The following is a 26,899-nucleotide window of genomic DNA, read 5'->3' as shown; positions in this document are numbered from 1 at the left end:
ATGGGAAAAGATTTCACAGAAAAAAAAAGAAAATGCTTCAAGAATGCTCTCAAAGACTCATGGTGAAATTGTGAAATCTGAACCAGTTTAAGGTAACAACCACTTAAGATGGAGGAGGAGCATCTTGGAAGACACTCATTTCTTTGAATGTCCATAAAGAGAGCAGGCACAAAACTAGTGCAAATAACAGGCATATGCATCATCCAAAAAAATACTGGAAGAAAATCTTGATTCAGTACTGAAAAAGACAAATGGTATTTAAGTGAGGGGGATGGGCCAGAGGGTAAAGGGTGGACCAAATGGGGGTAAAGGATGAAAGACAGATGGAGCAAGGTGGAATGGATTTGTGAGACAGTGAGAGGTAGAAGCAAAAGATTTTTAAAAAGGGGCAGATGGAGCTTGGAAAGGAGAAAGAAAGCATGAAGGTGTTGACAGCTGCTGCAGGAAGAAGTTGGAATGGTAGGTTGATGAGAACAGTGGGGAATGGGGTCATGGTGGGAGGGGTATGTGAGGAAACAAACTGGGGGTTGGAAAGAATGTTGCATGTGAGAGGACAAAGGTGAATAAGAAGGAGAGAGAAAGGAACAGGAGAGCCGGTTGAAATTAAGGAATTAGGGAATTCAGTGTACATGCCATTGAATTGTTGATGACTAAGGCGGAATATACGGTGCTGTTTTTCATATCTGCATTTGGCCTCACCATGGCAGAAGAGAAGGCAGAGAAATGACAGGTCATTTGCTTAGAGCTATCACTGATGCCCACCTCCAACCAATCTGGCTCTATCTGTTCATCATTCTTCACCTTTCCTTGGTTCACCTATCACCCACTGATCATTCCAGCTCATCAACTGTCCATTTACCTCCATGGATGCTGCGTGACATCCATCCTCCAGCAGCTGCTTCTTGCTTTAGATACAACCTCCTGCAGTCTCCCATCTAAAAAAACCCACCCATTTGTAGCACCTGCTGGAGATCCCATGGAGGACTCCAGCCACTTCAGAATGCACAGAACCAGAGTGAAAACAAGTGAAGTTCAGCTACAGGGGACTGCATATGAAAATATCTCAACCATAATTATTGTTAATGTTTTCTAAGACACTAGAAAAGGTATTCTGACAATTTAATTTTGATTGGACACATTTCAAACCTGATTTTGTGGGCTATGGATTTCCTAAAGGTTGGAGCTTGTTAATTCCAGCTTTGCCGCCTCTGACATTTTCATAGTGTGACGGATGATTCATTTGACTTGATGGGCATCACTGTTCTTAAATGCCAGAGATTGCATACGGCTAGCATCTGACACCATCCAACTTCAGCAAAGGTCATTACAGAGATCATCAGAGAGAGAAGCCTCTTCTGTTCCAGTTCTCGACAACCCTCAATTCCTTGATCTTCCAATATCTCCATTCACCTTATTTATTTACATAGCTGGCTTTCACCAGCCTCAGGAGCAGAGAATTACAGAAATTCACCACCCTCAGAGAAAAAATGTCTATGGAGCTCATTTATTTTACACCAATGTTTGCTTGTTCATAACCTTTTAACTTGCAAGAACATCACAACAGCTACCCTGTTATTTTAGAATAAGATCATCCCTCATTTTCGTGAGCGCCAATAAATATAGATGCAAAATGTCCAGCCTCTCTCATTCAAGGAATTAGTCTGGTGAATCTTCTTGGACTCCCTCTCTTACCATATCCTTTTTTTTTAAAAATAAGGTAAGAGGATGAAAATTGTGCACAATATTCCAGATGTGGACCAACTTACACTCTGTAGAGCCCCAACAAAACCTTCTTATTCTTAAACTGCAACTACTTTGCATTAAAGGCCAATGTTCTGTTTACCTTCTTAGCTACTTGTTGGACCTGCCTACTATTTTTGATTCATCCACTGGAACACCAAGATCCTCGGAACTTCATTCAATTTAAAGCTCCCTCTACTTAATCTGCTTTTTTTTTTTAATTTTACTTTAATTTTACTGACTCATACAATTCAAACCATATAATCTTCTTTTAACACTGATATAACGTATAGTCTGTATTTAAACCCCCCCACCTTCATACAACTAAATTACAATTAAATTATATCAATATAATTAAAAAGAAATTTTAAAAACTTAAAATGAAACTGAAATAAACACCTTGCCTGCACCATGTCCCACTTCTGTGATCACATTCATTTCCCTTCTGAGACAGATTGCTACAGTACCCCTTTTTCGAAAGGCATTGGGGGGGGGGGGAAACTAATCAATCTGAGTGCCAACATATTTCAAGTAAGATTGCCACACCTTAACGCATGTGTTGTTTCTTTCTTAGATTGTATGTGATTTTCTCCAGGGGAATGTAACTGCATTTCCACATTCCATCGTGTAGCATTTAGCTGGGAGTCAAACTTTCACAAAACTGATATACACTTCCTGACTACCACCAAAACAACCTTCACACCAAAATTTGGTACCTGGACATTCTAAAACTTAAGTCCTCAATGTTTCCCAGAAGGTACACTTCTGGACCCGGTTAGAAAATCCACTTCTGTAATTTTTTTTTTTACAATGTCCTCCAGGTCATCTCGGAAAGATTGTACCTTTGTACGTAACCAGGTGGAGTGGACAGAAGTTCCAATCTCCACACCACACTGAAAGTACATTTCTAAAATTTCACACTTTGATATGTGAAATTTTTGTAATGTGAGGTACAACTGGTGCAAAAAATTGTATTGCACCATCCTGTATCTGGTATTACAAGTGCCGAAGCTGGGCTTACACAGGCCGAGGGTGAGATGGAAGTTGGACTTGGGCACATTGATCAAGAGATTTTCTTGCTGGGCCTCCATTTCGAGTCCGGCTGCAGAAGCGGATAAAAATTTTGCTGCTTTTATGCAGAGCAGCGCCTCGGTGCATCATCCGGTGTCACTGTAGGTGGGTGACTGTTGCCGTGGCGCTGCCAGTCATAAATACGCAGTAGAGCAATAGCCATCTTCCCTACCCATAATCCCCCAAGAAGCTGTGTTTCCCAGAATTGTTCCCCCAGTGTGGAGGATTATGGGCAGGGAAGATAGCCATTGCTCTATCGCTTATTGAGCTGCTGGCGCTGATGAGCAGACCTGAAGGCTGGAGCCGCCCGTGCCCTGACGACACCCGCCAGCCGCCCGTGCCCTGACGACACCCGCCAGCCGCCCGTGCCCTGACGACACCCGCCAGCCGCCCGTGCCCTGACGACACCCGCCAGCCTCCCGTGCCCTGACGACACCCGCCAGCCGCCCGTGCCCTGACGACACCCGCCAGCCGCCCGTGCCCTGACGACACCCGCCAGCCGCCCGTGCCCTGACGACACCCGCCAGCCGCCCGTGCCCTGACGACACCCGCCAGCCGCCCGTGCCCTGACGACACCCGCCAGCCGCCCGTGCCCTGACGACACCCGCCAGCCGCCCGTGCCCTGACGACACCCGCCAGCCGCCCGTGCCCTGACGACACCCGCCAGCCGCCCGTGCCCTGACGACACCCGCCAGCCGCCCGTGCCCTGACGACACCCGCCAGCCGCCCGTGCCCTGACGACACCCGCCAGCCGCCCGTGCCCTGACGACACCCGCCAGCCGCCCGTGCCCTGACGACACCCGCCAGCCGCCCGTTCCCTGACGACACCCGCCAGCCGCCCGTGCCCTGACGACACCCGCCAGCCGCCCGTGCCCTGACGACACCCGCCAGCCGCCCGTGCCCTGACGACACCCGCCAGCCGCCCGTGCCCTGACGACACCCGCCAGCCGCCCGTGCCCTGACGACACCCGCCAGCCGCCCGTGCCCTGACGACACCCGCCAGCCGCCCGTGCCCTGACGACACCCGCCAGCCGCCCGTGCCCTGACGACACCCGCCAGCCGCCCGTGCCCTGACGACACCCGCCAGCCGCCCGTGCCCTGACGACACCCGCCAGCCGCCCGTGCCCTGACGACACCCGCCAGCCGCCCGTGCCCTGACGACACCCGCCAGCCGCCCGTGCCCTGACGACACCCGCCAGCCGCCCGTGCCCTGAGGGGATCATGGAAGGAGAGAAGTGAGTGAATAGGAGAGAGGCGAGATGGGTTGTGGGCTGACGGCATTATCACAACATCATCAACCCGCCCCTGCAGAACATTCATGCTGGATAGCAGAGCACAGCGCTCCGTCGCTGGCCCTTCCCCCTACAGGGAGTGAAGTCGGCACCTTGGAACCTGTCAAGGTGCATTCATGGAGACATATGTCCCGACGTAAGGATGGAGAATCTCCACCTTTACACTCGCACTTTTTAACTACCTGAAAGGACCTAATGAAGAGTGGTGGCAAGACCACCTGTGTCTGGACAGTGTAAATGGAGTCATCAATGCCTTTTGATTCTTCTTGTTTACATGCATCATCTCACATTTTCTCATATTAGTCAAATTCTCACATTCTTGCCAAATCACTCGTCTATGCCTGTTACAGAATCACAATGTCCTCCTGAAACATGCTCTTTCACCCATTTTCAGATCATCAGCACCCATTTATTCCATCTCTTTTTTTTTTTTAAATGTGAAGATCAGTTTTCAGTCAGTCCCTGCTAACACATTTCATTGTCCACACTTCACGTTGGGCTTTTAATTTATGCAACAGCTTTTTATGTGGTACCTGATCAAATTCCTTTTGGAAATCCAAGTTCACTATTTCTAAAATTCTATTCTATTACTCTCGCTGATGTCTTCTCAAAATTTTTGAACAAGTTTGTAAAGCAGGCTTTATCTTTCATAAAACTGTTGACTAGGTTTGACTACATTCAACTCTCAGAAAAATGTTTCTTCATACAAAACAACCACTATGAAAACATTCATATGGAATGAACCGAAAAGGCCTACTCATCTCGATCATTGCATCACATGGAGGATGCTTTACTGCTGTGTTTCCTTCCCTTTAAAATAGTTTTGTGTGTATATGATACCAAAGAATAAAACATTGAATGAAAAGATTTAAATTGCAGATAGTGCAATAAATATCGAAATAAATTAACCTCTAAGAAATAAAGCTAGGTATTGTCAACCTTGTATTTGAATGACAAAGTGAATGAGTGCTGGCCTGTCAGGAATGCCATTGTTCAGATGAAATGCTAAACTCTCAGATGAAATTATTTTATGGAGCTATTTCAAAGAAAAAGCAGGAAAATTCTATCCAATTTGTGGTCAACAGTTAACTCCCAATCAACATGAACAAAGGAGATGACCTGTTGTTCATCATGACACTGCCATTTGTAAGACCCTACAGTGCTGAATTTGGCTGTTGCAGTTTACACAATATACGAACCAAAGATTTCTCTGTGGTAAGAAACTCAAGAGTAATCAATTGCCTTTGAGATTGTGTGGTCCGTTTGCTAATTATATGCATTTAAGTTTGATTTAAATATATGTTTAAGTGTGATATTTTAGTATTGATAAAGAAATTTTTTGTTGTTAGAATTTTTTTTTAGGTTAAATTTTATCTCTTTTTTTTGTAAGTGGGTATTTTTTTTCCCATATATATTGTTAATTTTATTAACTCTTCACTCTTTATTTTGGGGGGGGAGGGCTGGACTAATTTTAAGTTAGATTACTAATATTGTGTTACAATTAATGGGGGGGGGGGTTATTTGGTGTAGTTTTCTGATGTAATATTGTAATCATACCATTTTAATTTTTTTTTTATTTTTCTTTAAATGCAATTCCCTATTGTATTCATGTTATAAAATTTTAAATAAAGTCTTCAAAAAAAGAGATTGTGCGGGAAAACAAGGAAAAAGGGACAGCTCCAATAACATCCAACAGGACATGAAAAAGGTCAGATCAGAGTAGTCTGTCAACATATGAAACTGCTGGTGCTAGTCCTCAACAATGGTCCACATTCACCATGCTGGGCTGAGGGCTGCCTGACCTGAACCTACATCTCAGGTTTATTTGTCCCAGTCCAACATCACCTCTCAAAGGCAACATTCCCGCACTGAGCCAAGGACAATTCACTCCTGAAGAGCACGAGTGGAAGGCACAGATTCATGGCAAAGAGTGGTGGGAAGGGCAAGGGCTTATTCCACTTCCTCAGTATTGCAATGTGATGTCTTAGTTAACGTGTGGTGGGCTTGGAGGTGTGAGCAGGGGTGGGGGGGGGGGGGGGGGGGGTGGGGGGCAGGAAAGAGTAAAATACCAAGAGTGCTTTGACTAATCAGCTCTCTGTGGGCCAAGAGTGCTTTGACTAATCAGCTCTCTGTGGGCCAAGAGTGCTTTGACTAATCAGCTCTCTGTGGGCCAAGAGTGCTTTGACTAATCAGCTCTCTGTGGGGAAATGCTAAATGGGTATCAGTGTACAATTTTAACTAAACTTTACAAGTCCTCAATTGGCTGAAATTATGATTAAAAGACGAAGCTTACCACAATCATTTCTGAAGGCTCGAGTACGATACATTCACAGCCACGCCTTAAACTCCCTGCAGATCGCTTGCCAAAACTAGAAGCAAAAAATAATGATTTAAGCAACGGACATTCAAAACAATATCATTTGAGGAAAAGTCATGTAACATTTACAAATTATTTCTACAAAGGCTAGAGATCTGAAATCAACATTGAAAAATAGCAAGAATTCTCAAACATTTAGGCATCATCGGCAGAGAGAGATAACTTTACAGATCAATGACTTTTCATCAGAACTGGAAATAAGTCAGAAATGAAACACATATTTAAATTTAGAGAGAGAAGAAAAAAGCATGAGAAATTCATGACATAGTTCTTCCACACCAAACATGTTCAATGGTTCATGCTCTGTCATTCCAGACACCAACAATACAATGCCACTAGCAATGAAAGAAACTTAAATTTCTTTACAATAGGATCATGTAGACTTCTTACTAACATTGCAATAATTGTACTAGCCCATGGCATCTTTAGTTTATCTCTGTATGTTACTACCAAGCAGAACTTATTCTCCATCTCAAAAGTCTGCAGGGTCCATTCCCTTTACAACACTGTGATTCACTTCTCTATTTCCAAGGAACACAACTACATTTTCCATGATGTCTTCACATGCAACTACAGGAGAAGCAACTCTTCCCCTCTCATCATCAAGGATGCAAACATTCCTTTTAAAATGTAATAAACACTCTATTTGGTTCAATTTGGTTTAATGTATTTATTGCTCAAAATATAGATCTCTCTACACTGGAATATCCACAATAATTCCAAATGATGAGCCTATAGGCACTTTCCAGCAGAGAAAACATCCATCTGTAAAGGCAGAGGTTCTTTGCCCTTATGCCTAAAGACTTACCTCACTGAATGTGTCATGGCCAGCTCCAAAGCACCAATTTCAACCCTTCTCTGGGAAGAATAATTGGAAGAGTGCTGCGCTCTGCTGCCTGACCTGATTCTACATCTGCAACAAGAAGCTGGTTAGGGGCGGACTGTTGATGCAGTCAGCCCATGACTCATCTCCCCACTCACCTTTCTCCCTCCATTACCCCCTCAGCGCAGGGGCAGCTGGCAGCAGGGGGTGGCCAGCGCCGGCTGTGACAGCCTCACCAGGCCACTTTGACCTTCAGGGCCACTCTCTGCAGCTCAAAACAAAGCAGAGCAATGCCATCTTCCCGACCCATAATTCCACTCTCTGCAGCTCAAAACAAAGCAGAGCAATGGCCATCTTCCCGACCCATAATTCCACTCTCTGCAGCTCAAAACAAAGCAGAGCAATGGCCATCTTCCCGACCCATAATTCCACTCTCTGCAGCTCAAAACAAAGCAGAGCAATGGCCATCTTCCCGACCCATAATTCCCCCACACAGCTAGAACTGTTCTGCAGCTACGTGGGAGATTATGGGTCGGGAAGACGGCCATTGCTCTGCCATGTATTCATGACAGGTGGCGCTAAGGCAGCAGTCACCCTGCCTCCATCGGCTTCTGTGAATGCTACAAGGTGCCACTTGATACGAATACAACACTGGTGTAGCCTTTTAGGGCTGCTGTTTGAAAGGTAAATTTTGAGTTTTCAATCCACTCTTGTACCCAGCCTCCAGATGGAGACCTGACATGAAATGGCTTTATCCTTTCAGTCAATTGTTATTTCAACATTCCATTCAACTCCCATTTAAACTTTTGATTCTGAAACTCATCTTCTTGCTTGGCATTCCATATTCAACAATGGATTTAACAATTGCTCATCATCTTTTCCACCTGCTTCTGTTTAAGTTTCAGATTTCTAGCAATGAAGTGTTTTCATTTTGTAATGTCATTCAATGAGCCAGAGCTTGCAGGAAATAGTTGGCAGTTCTGGCTCAAACTAATGGCTTTTAAACTCAGGAAGGTTAGGACTCCCTTATGAACAATGATGTTCTAAACTTGCTGGCCAAATTCCAAGAACAATTTTATCACTATGCAAGAATCTACAAATGTGTTAAATTTCCATTCATCTGAATGATTCTTACATTTATCTGAATGAAGACAAACAAAAGCAAGAGAGAAATTTCACTACCCTGTATTGCATTACAATATATTTTTGAATTATTTGAGTGTTTTATTTTGAAAATTTACTTGAAATAAATTAACATTTTTAAATTATTTTGAATATTTGTATTTAATTGTTAATAGTTTTTGAATTCATCTGATGGTCAATGAGAATGGATGTCACATTTCAAGGATTTTAATCACCCATTTCATGGGCAATCTTGGTTCACAGATGAGGTCTTCACACAAAATAGAGCCTTGCAATTTAAAATCAACAAAATACCTGACAGCAAATTGACATTTGAGGTCTGCAAAAGGTAAATCTGTATTTTGTGGTCAAACCTGGTCTTATAGCAGAAAGACCTAGTTTAAGGATTCTCCTTCACAACCATCTTTTTCCTTCAATAGCTGATGACTTTTGTCCTCCTGGCTCCATGTCTCAGTTACTAGACTCCTCACTGGACTACTTAGCTCTGCAACAGTCTCTGCCCCACCCCTCACTTGGCCTGAGGGGAGGGATGGTTGGGACAAGGCCTCAACAGGTCTGGTTCCACCTCCTCCAGTTCATGAGGCAGTTCATAGACCTTAGTGTCAGTCAATGCTCGTAATTGGTCAATGTGTCACTTCCACAATCTGTCCTCCTGAAGATGGAGTTAGACACAGGGAAAGAGGTGTCCCTAATGCCATTATGTGTAAAGGAACACTTGGTACCATGCCTCCTGGTAAAAACCACTGAAATAGCTTTAAGATCTGTAACAGGAGATGGAGTCAAAGTGTTTGGAAAATGTCTGGTCCAAGTACAATTCAAACAAAAGCAACCAAAAACACTCTCTCTTTCTCTCTCTCCATATCATAGATACCCAGGGACCAGCACTTTTCAGAAGAAACTGGCTACAACACATTCCCCTAGACTGGCTGGAAATTGGTTCAATACTAAAATGTAAATCATACAGACACCACCTAGCTAGAACTCAACCCAATCCTCAATAACCACGCAGTGGTTTTCCAATAAGAATTGGAGAAAATCAAAGGTGTTCAAGCCAAACTGCAATTAAAAGATAATGCAGAACCAAAATTCTTCAAAGCCAGAAGAATCCCATTTGCTATGGAAGGGAAAATTGAGGCTGAACTAAAACATGAAGGCATATTAGAACTATTACAATATAGTGATTAGTGATTAGAATTTGCGGCGATTACAAATTCACCATCAATCCATCACTCAAAATATCCGAACACCCCATGCCCAAGGCAGCTGAATTGTTCCAAGCACTAAACTAGATTTGTCACATGCATATCAACAGATAGAATTGGACCAAAAAAAATGGAATATGTGACAATAAATACCCACCTGGGACTATTCACCAATACACACCTGCCTTATGGAATATCAGCAACACCTGTGATTTTTCAAGCAACAATGGACAAATTACTACATGGACTCTCAGTCGGGTGTTACCGAGATATCATCATCACAGACTGAAATGACAGTGAACACTGAGAAAACCTTGAGAAGGTTTTAACCAAATTACAGCAGTCTAATACAAGATTACAAAAGGACAAATGTGTCTTCACATGCTCCTCGGTAACATATCTTGGCTTTACAATCGACAATGAGGGGGTGCAAATTAATCTAGCAGGAACTGAAGCCATTCGCAAAGACAAATCGGAATTAGTCCTTCCTAGGACTTGTTAATCACTTCCGAAAACATATCCCTATATGTCTTCACTATGCAGCCCACTGAACCAACTACTCAAAAGATCAAACACAATACTGAAATACAGAAACTAAAAATAGTCGATCAACTAAAGGAAAAACTAACGTCAAATCACAGAAAAAGGTGAGTAACCAGTAGTGTATGCTTCGCGAACATTAACCACCAGCGAACGCAGTTACACCCAACTAGAAAAAGGATTGGCAATAATTTTTGGTGTAAAAAAAATTCCACCAATATCTTTACAGAAAAAATTTCACCCTGATCACCGATAACAAGCCTCTTCATTTAATCCTGGGGCCACAAAGTATTAGCTGTGGCCAGAATTCAAAGATGGGCCATGCTACTAGCAGCATATAACTATGATATAAAATATAAAACAGGAACATTCAACAGCCATGCCACTACCCGAGACAGAACAACAAGAAGAAATGATTAAATGGAGAGCAGAGGCAGCAGCCGTCAACCAAGAACAACTTCAACAATTGCCCATTTCAGCCCAGAAGATCACAAAGGAAAGCCAAAAAGAGGCAGCTTTAAGCAAGATCCTATACTTCACCCTTAATGGGTGGTCTGAATCGGAGGTCATCCCACAAGACCTAAAACCTTATCACACATGAACTATCAGTCAAAGAAGGAGTTTACTATGGGGTACCTGTACAATTATTCCAGCCAAATGGCATGTTATCAGAACTGCACCACAAACATCTGGAATGGTATGAATGAAGGCACTGGCCCAGATGCATGTCTGGTGGCCCTCCATGGACAGAGACATTGAAACAATAGAAACAGAATCCAAAGAATATCAGACAATGCAGTCAAAAATGCCGCAAGCCGAAGCTAACCCATGGAAATGATCATCCAAACCCTGGCATCGGATTCATGTACACTTCGTTGGACCATTCATGGGTGGGACCTTCCTAATAGCTGTGGACACACATTCCAAATGGCCAGTAGTTTCATAGCCGAAAAACACCAAAGATCCCACAATTAACTGTCTACAAGCCATCTTTGCCACTTACAGATTGCTTCATGAATTAGTTGCAGACCTCAAGTTTTTTTAATTTATGCGTGACAACAATATCAGACATTTTGTCCACACCCATGTAATAATGGAATGGCAGAAAATTTTGTACAAACATTCAAAAAAGCAATGAAAACCATGAAACTTCTAAATGTCTCCTGGACACAGAAAATCACAGATTTCCTGTTGGGGTACAGAAACACACCTCATTCTACCAGAAAATGCACCCTAGCAGAATTAATGCTTGGCCACAACCTTCGAACCAGGCTGTCCGTCCACAGTTCATCCAGATCTGGTCTCCGATTGCAAAAAAACAGCATTGCCACAAACCTCACCTCGAACAATGGAAGTGGATGAGCGAGTTCTGGTACAAGATTATAGACAATATAAAGATCCATGGGTGGTAGGAGTAATCTTACAAAAATTGAGCCCCTGCTCATACTCTGTTCTTGTGGGGGACAGATTGTGAAAGGGACACATTGACCAATTACAAGCATTGACCGGCATTAAGATCCATGAACTACCTCATGAACTGGAGGAGGTGGAACCAGACCTGCCGTGGCCTGCCCCAACCATCCCACCCCTCAGGCCAAGTTGGGGGGTGGGTCAGAGACGCCTGCAGAGCCGAGGATTACAGTAACTGAGATGACCGTCAACCCAACTATCTATGGGTCCAGAGGAAAGATCAGCACAGCAAACCTTACTGAGGCAGTCCAAAAGAGAAAAGACCACCTGAACGCTTTAAGGATATGTCCCCTGATTATTATTAAAAACTTACCCTTTTATAATTACCATGAGATGTCTTCTAATTCTCACTTGTAGTCCTGGGCAAAATGTAATCTTATTTGTTCAAAGGGACCCAGTCAGCATTTATGTCACTTGGGGGGGGGGGGGGTGGAAGTGTTGGGTATAATGATGTCACCTTTAATACATATATATAAAACCCTGTGTGTCAGTAGCCATGATAGTCTAATAGAAGTAAAGGATGAGATAGCATCACATCTCAGAGTCTTGTGTGAGTGCAGACACAACTTTCATATTTAAATTCTCCTGCCATCTCCAATACTGTTGATCTGAGGGACTGATAGACGAGAAAGCAATAAAGTGAACTCCTTTGTGCCCAATGGTATTGCATTCCTAAGTGCTGCATTCATCCAGATTTACACCTTGCAGATACTAGAAAGATTTGGGGTGTCAGAAAATTAGTCCCTTGCCAGAGGATGGCCACCCTCTCACATTAGTGGCTTGCCACTCCTCCCTAGTTGCCAAGCATAGGTGGAAGCTTCCCTTTTGCCACCAGTGACTGGCACTTCCATGGTGTCCATTCTATGCATCAACCTGTGCCTGAATATCATCAAAAAGTTACTGCAGGCACTTTATTTTTTGAGGAGCCATGAATAATGTACAATCATTAATAAACATCCCCACTTTTGGGTATGATAGATGGAAAGTCATGGAAACAATGGCCAAGTCCACTGCCATCAGGAGCACCTGCAGTAGTGCCCTGCAGCTGAGAATAATTGCCTCCAACAATCACCTCCAACAATCTTCCTTTGTGCAACCTACAGCTCCAAACACAAAACTGCTTTCCCTTTAATATCAACCTTTCTTCAATGTCATCAAGACTCGCTGGTGCCACACTTGGTCAAAAACTCTTCCAAAAGAAAGGACAACCCTTATCAAATCACTCCTGGAAGTCAATTCTTTGGCCAATGCAAAGAAAGGACAACCCTTATCAAATCACTCCTGGAAGTCAATTCTTTGGCCAATGCAAAGAAAGGACAACCCTCATCAAATCACTCCTGGAAGTCAATTCTTTCGTCCAAATTGAATAATGATAAGCATACCAATGATGAACAATTGCCTTCTGATGACACCTTTCATCACTCTGCTAATAACAAAGTATACTTGGTGAGTAATAATTAGCCATATTGGGTTTGTCCTCCTGTTTTGGAATGGTAATCTACTATTAGGAATCAAGGAGAATTCTTTTCAAATTTAGCCATTAAAAATGTTTTATCATCTTCAATTTGTTTCATGATATCTAATTCTAGAGCAGACTGGGATCAAGCAAAGCACTGTAGCCCTGTCCTCCATATTTCTCACTGCAGTCATTCAACCCATCATAAACAAGATCCTGATTGAGCAGATACTCCAAAGACCAGAACCTTTAAAAATGTCTAATTTTTTTTTTAATTAATTTAAAATTTCAACTGCATTCCAAAATCAACATCACATCAACTTCAGTCATTAAATTCCAGTAAGCAAACAGCTCTTCTGGTCCTGCTAATTCAGAAACGGACCTTTAAACGATAGTTGCTCCTGTAAGTCTTCTTTGGCTTGGCTTCGCGGACGAAGATTTATGGAGGGGGTAAAAGTCCACGTCAGCTGCAGGCTGACGTGATGTTTAGCCTTTGACTAAACATCCAGAAGACAAAGGTCCATCAACCTGACTCTATTCGTTCAATTCAACCCATGTCAAATAAAGTTGATTGCAAGATCCCAATCAACGTTACAGATCTCTAGAGCCAACTTTCAATCAGGAAAGACATCAAGAACAAAATTGAACTACCACTTCCAATGGGACAATGCAGCTTTTCAGTTGCCTGAGGATAACTATGTCAAAGACTAAGGTTTCAAACTTAGTCACAACCACTGAGCAAAGAGATCTGTGCTCTCTTATGCGTCGGAAATATAGGACAAGCATGTGCTTCAAAACAATGGAGAATATCACCAATGATGCCACCACACAGTCCTGCAAGCCCTCCTGTAAAATAATCAGCCCAAAGTCAGCGCAGTCTCCCAGACCAATATAGAAGCAGTAAGTCTTTTATCATGTTCAACTCATTTTGATGGATTGCTTACAATGTCTACATCCACGCCATTAGGCTCCCAAAACCAGCCACATCCATGCCATTAGGCTCCCAAAACCAGCACTCTGAGCTGTCAGTGTGGAATTCTCACAAGGATCAAAAAAGACTTCAAGGGCAAGTTGAAAATATCCTTGTAAAAATAACATCCGACAATCACTCAAACTGGCAGAGAAGCATCCAGGAAAATGTCAAAGATTTCAAATCTCTCCAAACAGTAGATGGATTGTGCAATAATGTAATCAATGCTCACTATCAGGCTCACTTCTGCCACCCATGGCAGAGAATGCCCAGAATGACAGTGGAAGCAAGTCTTCCTCCAGCCCAGTCCAAGGTGGCCTAAGACAACTAGAATCAGAATTTATTGCCTTGAACGTATCACAAAATTCGGCATTTTGTGGTATCACAGTGCAAACATTTACTGTAAACCTTCTTTCAAAATAAATAAAAATAGTGCAAGATAAAGAAAAAACAAAGGCAGTGTCTGTGGTTCATTGATTATTCAGGAATCTGATGGCAGTGGGGAAGAAGCTGTCCTTGTGCCATTGAGTGATCATCTTCAGGCTCCTATACCTTTTTCCCCCCGATGGCACCAGAGTTAAGAGGACATGCCCTGGGTGGTGGGGGTCCTTGAGGATAGAGGCTGCTTTTTTAAGACACTGCCTCTTGTATATGTCCTCGATGGAGTAAAGACTGGCACCCGTGATGTCACAGGCTGAGTTTATTTTTTCTTGTCTGGAGCATTGGCACTTCCATACCAGAGTGATATAACCAGACAGATTGCACTCCACAGTACACCTTTAAAAGTTTGAGTCTATTCTGTAACATACCAAATCTCCTCAAACACCACACAAAGTATAGCCACTGGTGAGCTTTCTTCGTGATTGTAGTGACATGGAGGCTCCAGCATAGATCCTCAGAGATTATGACAACCAGGAATTTGAAGTTCTTGACCCTCTCCACTGCTAACCCCTCGATAAAGACCCCTCGGTTCTCTGATTTCCTCCTGAAGTCCACAATCATCTCCTTGGTTTTGCTAGCGTTGAGTGCAAGGTTTTTGTTGTGACCCAACTAGCTGATCTATCTTTTACCTGTACACTTCATTGCTGTCTGTGATGTCAATGAGGAAGTATGTTTAAAATTACACAAACCTACCAGAATGTTAGTTTAATTCAAATTAAAACACAAGTATCTGCAGATGCTAGAATTGAGAGCAGAAAAAAAACTGCTAGAGGAAGTCAGGTCAGGCAACATCCTCAGAGGAAAATAGGACCATTTTACTTGTTAAAACAATGTTTCAGAATGGAGAAGGAACCCAGGCAATATTCAAAAGATGGGTAGGAGTCAGTAGGTTATAATTGGTCCAAATGGGTGGAGGATGACAGACAAATGATGCAGGTTGAAGCAGGAGGGATGAAGTTGGGAGACAGGGGAGTGAAAGGTGAAAAAGCCAAGGGAAAAAAGACAGATGGAGCCAAGAGGGGAAGGAAGGATAAAAGATGGAATGAATCAAGGGAGGGATGATATGGCAAAGGAAAATATGGCAAAGTGGACAGTCCTTGTGCAACAGCTGGAGCTTCTGATTGCTACTCATTTTAACTCTGGTTCCCTCTTCCTCACAGGTCTGTCTGTTCTGGGTCTTCTCCATTGTCAGAGCAAGTCTATGAAAATTTGAAGAGCAGTGTTTTCATATTACACCTGGGGTGGGGGGTTAGACGACAACCCAACAGCATGAATGTACAAATCAATAATTTCAAGTAACTCACTCCCCCTTCATCCCTTTCCATCTCTTCCACAGAGGTCTTTCACACATACTTTCCACTTCAAAACTCCAGCCTCAGCCCCGTTACCCAGTTCCTTGCTCCTTCCTCATCTTCTACAGCCATCGTCCCCTCCTCCACTCTTCCCATATGGCCACCATCTCTCCTTTCCTTCATTCAACAGCTGTCTCCTCTTTCACCCTACCCGTCTCAGTAATTTTTCCCTTGGATTGCTTCCATCTACCGCTCCCCTGTCTGTGTCTCTTAACTACCCCTGCTGTTCCCCTACCTGGCTCCATCTGTTCATTATTCTTTACCCTTTTTCAGTCCACTGATCACCCATTAATCCTACACCCTTTCCTCTTTAATACTGGCCACCTTTCCTCTCCTTTCTTGGTCTGGGAAGTAAAAATAAATGGTTCTGCACAGATTAGAAGGGCCAAAAGGGCCTGTTACTGTACTGATCTGTTCTATGGTTCTAAAAATGTTGATATACATTTTTAAAATATTAATTATTCAAAAACAACTTCCTCATAATAAATGAATCAAAAAAATCCACCAACTCATCATGCGGCAGTTAAAACATCATACGATACATTAAAATATAATTTTTTTTAACCAATGAGGACAGTGTTTATCTCACATTACAAATTAATGCTATGAAGGACAAAATTGCTTTCCAGTTAATTTTCCTTTTGAAGCATAGGCTCTTCATCTTTTTAAAATATTTTTATTGAGTTTAACATAATAATCCTATGTATAAAGTTTGTGGTGGGGTTACGTCAGGCGGCGGGGAGTTGTGTCGCGGGCTGATGGAATAATCAGCCTGCCTCCAGGCAGCCACTCACAGTGGCTGCCCATTCAAGTGCATTGGCGGAGCACCGCGCTCCTCTGATGATCCATCCCGGAGGGTTGGCGCCAGCGCCTTGGAGGCGCTTCTGCTACATTCAGGTGAGTATGTCTTTAGCCACATGGGGGGTGGGGGGAGAGATTATGCGGCTTTACAAGGGGTGTTCAGGCCATCTGTAAGGGCCTTGCGATTCAGTTACACACCTAATTATCGTCCAAAGCCAGTCATATGACAAAATACCAATGCTCTGGCCTACAATTTATACATTTCTGTAACTTTCTGAATAAATTGTGTGCTCCTTTTACTCTGATCTCATTCCAATTCGTAAATATTCCCAAACAAAATGTTATCAATACATGAACATCTGACAGCAAGTCATGAAGATTTTTTTTTAATGCTGAGACACATTGGATGAGATACACAAATCAATTGCCTTTGCAAGAATGGCTTTATTCATTTCTAGCCTTTTAATTCCCTTACTTTTTATTCAGTCACCTTCAGCACAGAACTATCGAAATATGATGTTTCAATTGACAAAAATTTACATCTACTGAATTCTAACATTCTTAAAGAGTGAGCTTTGCAACACAAATCCTTTATATCAGAAGTCTTAACCAACATTATTGTGAAAGTTTGATTTCCATCAAATCTGACTTACACTTTGAAAAACTCTGGTACAATACAAGAGGGTATGCCCTAAAGAAAAAACCCTGCTAAATATATTTTAAATTGTCAACTTAATCTGATTCAAATTAGGTGATAATTATACCTGTCTAATTTAATTTTCACCTTCTTCAACAACATCCATTTTCTTCAACATTCTTCAACCAGGTATATTGAGAGCAAAAGGATAGCAAGGGACAAAATTGGTCCCCTTGTAGATCAGAGTGGCAACCTTTGAATAGGGCCTAAAGAGATGAGGGAAATCTTAAATGGGTATTTATTCAGGAAATAAATTCAGGAAGGACAGAGTCTTGTGAAGTAAGGAAAACAAGCAGTGAGATCATGGACCCTCTATATATTGATTAAGAAAACTCGAGGCCAACCAGCCCTTTTACACTATGGGAGTTCTAGTCAATATGTGGAAAGTTAAAGTGGGGATTATGATCAACCTGAAATTGTTAACAAGTAGCTGTGTTCAAGATTCTCTGGATTATGATTGAAAAGTATTACTTGATGTATAGTATTTTCAGAGAACCATGGAATATCGTCTGTGTCAAATTATTATTCTGCCTAGTCCCACTGATCTGCACCCAGTCCATTGCCCTCCGTACTCGACCTATCCATGTACCATGTATCCAAATTTTTCCTAAATGTGAAAATTGAGCCCACATTCACCACTTCAACTGGCAGCTTGTTCCACAGTCCCACCACTCTCTGCATGAGGAAGTTCCCCCAAGGCTTTTTTCCCTTTCACCCTTAACCCATGTCCTCACCGACCCTCAGTGGCAAAAGCTTACCTATATTTACTCTGTCGATAACCCTCATAATTTTAAAAACCTCTATCATCACAACTCCTACACTCAAGACTTGAATTTACAAAGGCCAATATGCCAAAAGCACTCTTAACAACATTGTCAACATTTCTGCCCAGATCCCCTGCAATTTCACACTAGCCTCCCTCAAGGTCCAAGGGAACATCTTGCCAGGCCTTGGGAATTTATCCACCCTTATTTGTTTTAAGACATCAAGCACCTTCCACCTCTTTAATCTGTATAGGACATAGATTCTCAAGGTGAGGCATGGGAATATTTTGGTGGGGCGTGGGTCTTAAGGATATTTTAGTGGGTTGGAAGAATATTTTGGGAAATAATTTAAAAGTTGGTTTGAAAAAATAAACAAGTTATGTTGCTGTGAAAGATAGGACTTGGCAACACTACTTGTACATTTTTCAATTCTAAGACATCATAAAATATTGATTAATCTGTTTGTTTCGGGGAGCTCGCACTGTTGTATATTCAAAATGAGCAGACGAAGCAAGTAAAAGGTTCATCAATATTCAGTGGAGTTCTTGAAGTTTGGGTTAATACCTGCTGTACACAATGAATGTGGACCTTTTTACCTATTATGCAAAAGACTTTGACAAATGACTCAATGAAAGGGGTAAAACATCCTAACCATGTCAATTTAAAATTGGAATATTTTAAATCACTGAAAGAGAAATTGGAAAATAAATCAAAAATCACTTCATTATTCACTGCGCAAACTACAGCCCTGAATCGTACCCTTGAAGCTAGCTATGCAATTTCTCTGCTGACAGCAAAACATGGGAAAACCTTCAAAGGTGAAATTTTGAAATACAGAATATGTATGTTCCTGCCAGGATTAAAGGCAAAGTTAACAGGCACAGAGAACCTAGTTTTCAAGGGAAATTGTGGATCTGGTTCAGAAGAGAGGTAACAGGTATAAGCAACTTGGAGCAAATGAAATGCTTGAGAAGTACTAAAAAGAAATCAAGAAAGATATCAGGAAGGCTAAAAAATATACGAGGCTGTTTCGGCAAAAAATGTGAAGGAAAATCATAAGGGTTTTGTTTGACCAGGTATATTGAGAGCAAAAGGATAGCAAGGGACAAAATTGGTCCCCTTGTAGATCAGAGTGGCAACCTTTGAATAGGGCCTAAAGAGATGAGGGAAATCTTAAATGGGTATTTATTCAGGAAATAAATTCAGGAAGGACAGAGTCTTGTGAAGTAAGGAAAACAAGCAGTGAGATCATGGACCCTCTAGTTGGGACCTCTATATATTGATTAAGAAAACTCGAGGCCAACCAGCCCTTTTACACTATGGGAGTTCTAGTCAATATGTGGAAAGTTAAAATCTCCTACTATCACAATTTTATGTTTCCTGCAGCTATCTGCCATATCTCCACAGATTTGCTCCTCCAATTCTCACTGAGTATTGAGCAAACCATAATACAACCCCACGAGTGTGAATATACCTTTGCCATTCATCACCTCCATCCATATTGCCTCAGTAGATGAGCCTTCTGGTGTGTCCTTCTTAACCACAACTGTGATAATTTCCCTGACGACAATGCCACTCCTCCCCCTTTCATACCCCCTGCCTTATCTCATCTGACACAATAGAAATCCGGAACATTGAGCAGCCAGTCCTTCCCCTCCTGCAACCGTTTCACTTATGGCCACACCATTAACTCCACATGCCAATCCACACCTAAGCTCATCTGTCTTTCCTACAATAGTTCTTGCATTGAAAATAATTATACCCGAGAACATTTCAACCACGTACATCCCTTTGATTTCTGACATTACATGCAATCTTCACTGTCTTTTTCTACCTCCACTCCCCCATCTGTTCTGGCACTCTCGTTCCCATCCCCATACCAAACTTTCACAAACTCCTGGGGAAGTAGAGGTGCTGACGTGCTTTCTTCACAATGCCATGAGTGTGTTGGGTCCAGAAAAATCCTCCGAGTCAGTGACTCTCAAGAAGAATTTCCTCACCCTCTCCATCGCTGATCCTCAAATAATCACTGGATTGTACACTTCTGGTCTTCCCCTCCTGAAGTCAAAATCAGCTCCTCATCACCCTTCCTACCCATGTCATTGGTACCTACATGGACCACGACATCTGGCTGCTCACCCACCCTCCTGAAACTTGATCCAAGATATCCCAGACCCTGGCACCAGGAAGGCAACATACCTTCTTGGAATCTTGATCCCTTCCATAGAACCACTCATCTGTCCCCCAAACTATGGAATCCCCTATTATTACACCTCATCTCTTCTCCTCACTTCCCCTTTTTGCCACCAGACCAGGCTCCATGCCAGACACCTGATCACCATAGCTTGTCCCTCGTATGTTATTTCCCCTAACAGATCCAAAATGGTGTTCATATTATTGAGAACAGCCACAGGAGTACCCTTCAGTGACTGCCTATTCCTTTTCCTGACTGTCATCCAGCTACCCTCCTCCTGCCTCATAGATGTGACAACATTCCTGTAACTCCTATCATTCCCTCAGCCTCCCGAATGATCCGGAGTTCATACAACTCCAACTCCTTAACTCCGTTTATAAGATGCACTTCTCCCAGATGAAATCATGAGGGGAAACTGCTGGTTTCTCCGACTATCCACATTCCACAAGAGAAGCATTCTCCTGTCCTGGCTGCCATTCCCATCTCAATGCCTAGAGGCAAAAAAATGAGATAAATAACAGTCCATTTGCTGAGTCCTTTTTGTTCCTTGAATTGGGTGGCCCTTGTTTTCTTCAACTCCTGCACCACCACCTCAGCCTCTGCTTCCCTTATCCATTTTCATTAAATTTAACTCATAGAACACAAATATATTTTCTCACCTAATCTAAATTGAATCATCTTTGCTGCAAACTTTTTGTTATATAGAATTGATGCATTCTTCAGTACGAATTATTTGTGGAGAAAATGTTCACACTGTCAACCCATTTGAACTCTCCAACAAAAAAAATTTCATCGCACAAGTTGAAAAAAAACAAACAGATGCACATTAGATAATTTAAAAGGTTTATTTTATGTTCGTCACATTAATTCCAAAATTAGATTAAATGGATAAATAACACTCTCTAACTGGTAATCCAGTACAAAAGTGACATCATTCATTCACAAGTCCTGGGCAAAAACATATCTCAAATGTTTCAGCATTATTTGCTGCTAAATTCTTCCCCAACTCATGGCAGGACCAGCCTTGCAGAATCAGCATTGAAATTTGCTTAAATCAGAAGCTCCACTGAATTGAACGGAGTTTGCAATGTACAGAATTAGAAAACAATAGAGACAGTTGTCTGACTTTCTCATTTATTTATTATATAAGATTCAACCATGTTTATACAAGTTTTAATTTTTTTTTTTAAAAAGACATACAGCACAGTAAAATGCCACCAAATTTACACACAATTAACCTACACCCACAGCACTTTTCGGATGTTGGGAAGAAACCAGAGCCTCTGGGGAAAACCCACTCAATGACAGGGAGAACATACAAACTCCTTACAGAGAGTGCGGTATTCAAACCCCGGTCTTGATCGCTGGCACTGTAAAGGTGTTGCGCTAACCACGACGCCAACCACCAAAGTTAATTTACTCTCTGAAGCAAATTTTGAGAAAAGGCAGCAATCTGTCTGAGTATTGCCTTGGTTGGGGGTGGAGGGGAAAGAGAGCAACAAGGCCCTTGTCATTGGGTCCAGTCAGAGTAGGTATCCAAGGTTTGTGGTAGCAATGATAGGCAGCAAGCCTGGCCAGTAATATGTAACCAGTTAGACTTTGACATCCAGAAGTAATGAATTACTATAAAAAATGATATTTACTGTGATATTACACAGAAAAACATGGAGCTCACCTCAATCTATCTTGTAGATCAGAGACCAATCCACAGGACCATAAAAGTGGCAGAAAGGATCACTGGAGTCTCCCTCCCTGCTCCTCTCTCTCTCCCCCCCCCCCAGCCCACCATTGACATGATCCACCGGGATAGTTATCTGAAGAGGACACAAAATCACTGGTGACCCCTTCCACCCTACACACAGAATCTTTCAGTTGCTCCGATCAGAGATTACAGGAGTATCAGAGCCAGCACCACCAGGCTAAGGGACAGCTTCTTCCCACAGGAAGTGAGAACGACCAAAAGAACTGCTCACACTAACCATCTGACACTCTCACATTCATGAAATATTTATTTATTTGAATACTGTATATGAATACTTGTCCTGCATATGTATTGTTTGTATGTGTGTTATATCTGGTTGGATGCCTGCGAGTTTTACACTGAGGACCGGAGAATGCTACAAAATGACCAGTGGAGCTCAGTCTGTACATTCTGGGCTTCAGTGTTCATGTTGGGAGTCCTGGAACTTACTGACACCCACATGATAAAGTGTCAGCATTTCATTGCTGAACAAGCAACAAAACTCATCAAAATCCTTGCCAATGTATTGTAAAACCATAAATTAAAAAAAAAATCAAATTCCTCCTTGTCAAAACATTGAGCTATTTTTATAATGTATTACTCTACTAGTGAGTCATTGATTATTTAACCTTTTCTTCAGAGAATGTTGTACTCAGTGAATTTTGAGTCTTCAAAATAAACATCACTATTTCGATTTAGATTGTACAACACACGCTGAAACATACATTGATCTAGAACACATTACCAATTTGGTTGACTGTTCATTTATTTAGAGTTCTTTACCCTTAACTTGGGCCTCTACATTCCAATTTCACAGCAGTCCAACCCCCACTGCTACGCTATTCCTCTCTGGGACCATAAATATTAACTCCATACAGTCTGAATTCATGGATCAAAATTGAAAGTATTTTACAATTCGTCACATTGTAGCTTATTTTAGCAGGATAACACAAAGCAACCCATCAGCTGAAGGTTTTTATACTTTTTGAATGTTACCACCAACCAATATTGCCACATTGTCAGTGTTCATGTTAAAATGATGAATGATGTATAAATAACCTCATGAGAGTGCAAACTACATCCCTGTCTAAAGCAACGCATTTATCAAACAACCAAATAACCTCAAAATTATTCCACTTTTTCTGAAAAATCCTACCCTCAATTGATACAGAATGAAAATAATCTGGAAAGCCCACATTCCACCAGAGAATTGTAGATAACCAGAGCTGACAGCGGGGTATTTTGCATTTGTGTTTGATGCTGTAATTGGTCAAAGTAGATTCTGCAGACAATACAATCTTTTGTCTGACTGCATCAGTTTGAACAAAAGACTTCTTTACAAACCATTAATTTCAATGCCTGTGTGGAAATATAATGAACTTAATCAAGTTTTTTTTCTTCATAACAAAGTAAAACAAAACACACACAGCTCTTTTAACTTGGTGAATTACTCAGGGTTGCCTTTTGTAAGAAACAAACTTCTTCAAGCTTCTTTCTTTCAATGATTAAACAGTGATGTTAACTAGTAATACAGGAAAAAAAGAAACGTGATATATTCTTAACAATAATTTTTCTTTAAAATGCGCAAAGTCTACATGATTCCGAATTATATTCTCAAATTGCTCATTTGCGAGCAATCAATGCAATGAAAAGTACATAATTACTAACATCAATCCTGATTCCATCCTTGAGCTGAAATAAACAAAATCTAAATGTCGCATACATCAACTTAAATAAATAAAACCATTTTTCAACCCTTAGTTTCACACTATAAAAGTTGAAATCCTATCAGACTCTTCAAATAATATTTATAACAAGCACCTCCGACAAGGGTCAAAATCTAACTTACTCATCTAAATCACGCCAGCACTCGTCCTGTTTTGCATGCTGGTATGCGGCCATTGTCAAAGCACTGTTTTCTGAACTGCAGCAAGAGACACACAGACGTGTGTTGCTTTAGAAAATAAAACTACACAGAACTTCAATGTGGGGGGGTGGGGGGGGGGGACCCAATTCCCTTACAGCTTTTATCGAAGCAGCATTTTCTCACCCAGGAAGAGAGTGAATGACTCTTTCCTCTTCTGTGGAGACAAGTGAAGCCAAAATTCCACCGGACGGTTCATTTCCTGCCTTGGTGACCTGACTACCTCTACTGGCTGCAGATATGTGCAGTGAATGGCACTGGTGTATTGCTTCCGCATTCCATTTTCATGACCTCGGCTGTTGTCCGACAACTGTTCTTTGGATATCATTGGACATGCAGCAGCAGGTTACCGAACAGTTCGTCGTTTTAACATATCAAGGTCAAATAAGTGTCACCTTTGTACGCAATGCAGAAATTTGCCCCTTAAAAAAATGTTACTTTAATCCCCTCTTCCTAATAACCTTGTTACATCAATGTAATAAATCAGAGGCGCCAAGTTTTCCATCGGCCTTCTCCCGTCAGGAGACGAGCTGCCTGTGACATGATCATTGCTTACACTCTCCTTTGTTTGAGCTATGTCTGTACGAGTGTGCACTGTCCTGGTCTCATCACATCTTTTCCCCACCCACTGACAGGTTTGTAAGTTGAATACTTGAGTCTGTTTGGTTCTCGCGCCAACTCATCTGCACCTGAATCTTATCATTGAAACGCTACATTTGATACGAGGGCAGTTTGTACGTTTTTATATGTTAATTAGATCAGATTCTTGAAGTGTAGAAAATAGATTCACTGTCGGGGGGGAAAAAATTAGCAGCTGCTAATGTTCAATTGTTCCACAAGTCCACCTGAATTTGTGCTAAATGAAGATAAGTAACTCGTGCTTTCCATCAAATCTACTTACAAAAACATTCACAGACAACATGTTCCACTGACAACATTTAAGATCATTGGACAATTACTGCGGGAGATTCAAGTTCATTAGGATCTGCCTGAAAAATACATAACCAGGTGAAAACGTGTTTTTCTTAGGTTGCACACAACACACATTTCTCAGGGAAAGGATCGATCTGCATGAATGATCTGGAATAATCAGTGTGGCGGTGGCTTTTGTGTGTGACAAATCATGGCTCAGAGGTTTTTTTGAAGAGGTGATAAAGAAGATTGATGAGGGCTGGAGATGCCTTCGAGCTATCTTCATGGGCTTTAGTCTCATGGACTTTAAGTATCGCTTTTCATAAGGTCCCACATGGTAGGCTGGTGTAAAAGGTGAGATCACAGGGTAAGCTAAATACTGGATATAAAATTGGATTGGTAGAAGGAGGCAGAGGGTGGTCATGGAAATTCCAAAGACACTGGGAGGGTAGTGCAATACACAAAAGTGCTGGAGAAAATAGGCAGCTCACACAGCTATAGGATGTAAATGGTAGCTGGCGTTTCAGGCCTGAGATTCTTCATAAAGGTATGAGCAAAAAGCAGACAGGCACCTAAGTAAAAAGGTGGGGGTAGGGACAGGGGATTAACTGAAAAATTTGGCAGATGGAATTTAACTCAGACATGTGTGAACTGATGCATTTCAGGAAATTAAACCAGGCCAAGACAAATACAGTGAATGTCAGTGCCCTGGGATTGTAATATGACAGAGGCCAGGGCTACCAGGACACAAGGTGGTGAAGTGTATGGCATACTGCCATCATCACACCAGTACAATAATTATAGTTTGAAGCAGGGGTCCCCAAACCTTTTAGACCCCTTCATGGAATCCTTGATCCCTCATAGATCCCAGACATGTACAATAAATAATAAGAATGCACCCCTCCCCAAAGGCATGCACATAAATAAATAAATGAATAAATAAATGAGCAGATTTATGTTACATACTTGAAAATAAAGTTAAGGCTTTTCAACAAGCGAGCAAGATAGCCAACATTTCAGGCCTGAGCCCTTCTTTAAGAAATAAGCAGAAGAATAAACCAAAAGCATAAAATGTCAGAAAGTCTCACAATTCAGGGGAAGGAATCCAGACCAACAAAAGGTGTTAATTGTTAATTTATCATGTTTGTGTGAAAGGATATGCAATGGAGAGACAGAGCTAGGGAAATGTGAGAGGAGGGAAGAAGGGTGGTGGGGGTTTTAATGAAAGCCAGAGTAGTCAATATTGATGTTATCCAGTTGGAGGGTGCCCAGTCGGAAAATGAGTTGTTGTTTCTCCAATTTACAGGTGGTTTCAGTCTGGCAGTACAGATGAGACCATGGACAGATATGTCAGCAAGGGAATGGGATGGAGAATTGAATTGGATGGCCACTGGGAGATCCACACTATTGCGCGGACAGAGTTGAGGGGCTCAACAAAGTGATCTCCCAGTCTGTGTCCAGTCTCTCCGACATAGAGACCACAACGGGAGCATCACATGCAGTAGATGACCCCTGCAGATTCACAAGTGAAATGCTGCTTCACTTGGAAGTACTGTTTGGGGCCTCGAATGGTAGTGAGGGAGGAGGTGTGGGCACAAGTGGAGCATCTGCAGTCACTGGGGTAGGTCCCATGGGGACAATTGGTGGGGAGGGAGGAGTGGACAATGGAGTTACATAGGGACCAGTCTCTGCAAAAGGCGGAGAAGGGAGAAGAGGGGAATATGTATCTAGTGGTGGGATCAGGTAGTAGGTGGTGGAAATGGCAGAGGAGGATGTGTTAGATGTGAAGGCTGGTGGTGAGGACAAGAGGAATCCTGTCCTTGTTGAGCATGGGGCGGAGGGGGCCATGGAAGATGTGCGGGTAATGGAAGATATGTGGGTGAACGCCAAATTGATGCTGGTAGAGGGAAAGCCATGTTGTTTGAAGAAGGAGGGCATCTCTAATGATATGTCATGAAAGTCCTCATCTTGGATACAGAAGCTAGAGAA

At 42.1% G+C, this 26,899-nt stretch overlaps 1 protein-coding gene across 8 annotated transcripts in view; it reads right to left on the bottom strand.

Annotated features, from left to right (window-relative positions):
* rapgef2b (Rap guanine nucleotide exchange factor 2b) overlaps positions 1-26,899 on the bottom strand; it is a 370,696-nt gene that overhangs the window by 211,276 nt on the left and 132,521 nt on the right. For 7 of the 8 annotated variants that reach the window (XR_011354029.1, XM_069926253.1, XM_069926247.1 and 4 more), the window contains exon 5: positions 6,397-6,472. Coding sequence is in view for 7 of the 8 variants with exons in the window: in XM_069926253.1 (XP_069782354.1) it covers positions 6,397-6,472 (76 nt within the window). In the remaining variant the exon portion in view is untranslated. Of the gene's footprint in view, positions 1-6,396; positions 6,473-24,124; positions 24,211-26,899 lie in introns of those variants that run through there. The other variant, XM_069926252.1, reaches the window with a different exon arrangement.

This window comes from Narcine bancroftii, chromosome 3, assembly GCF_036971445.1.
Source record: "Narcine bancroftii isolate sNarBan1 chromosome 3, sNarBan1.hap1, whole genome shotgun sequence".
Classification (NCBI taxonomy): domain Eukaryota; kingdom Metazoa; phylum Chordata; class Chondrichthyes; order Torpediniformes; family Narcinidae; genus Narcine; species Narcine bancroftii.
Note: the sequence above shows the minus strand (reverse complement) of the source record. Positions and strands in the feature narration are given on the sequence as shown.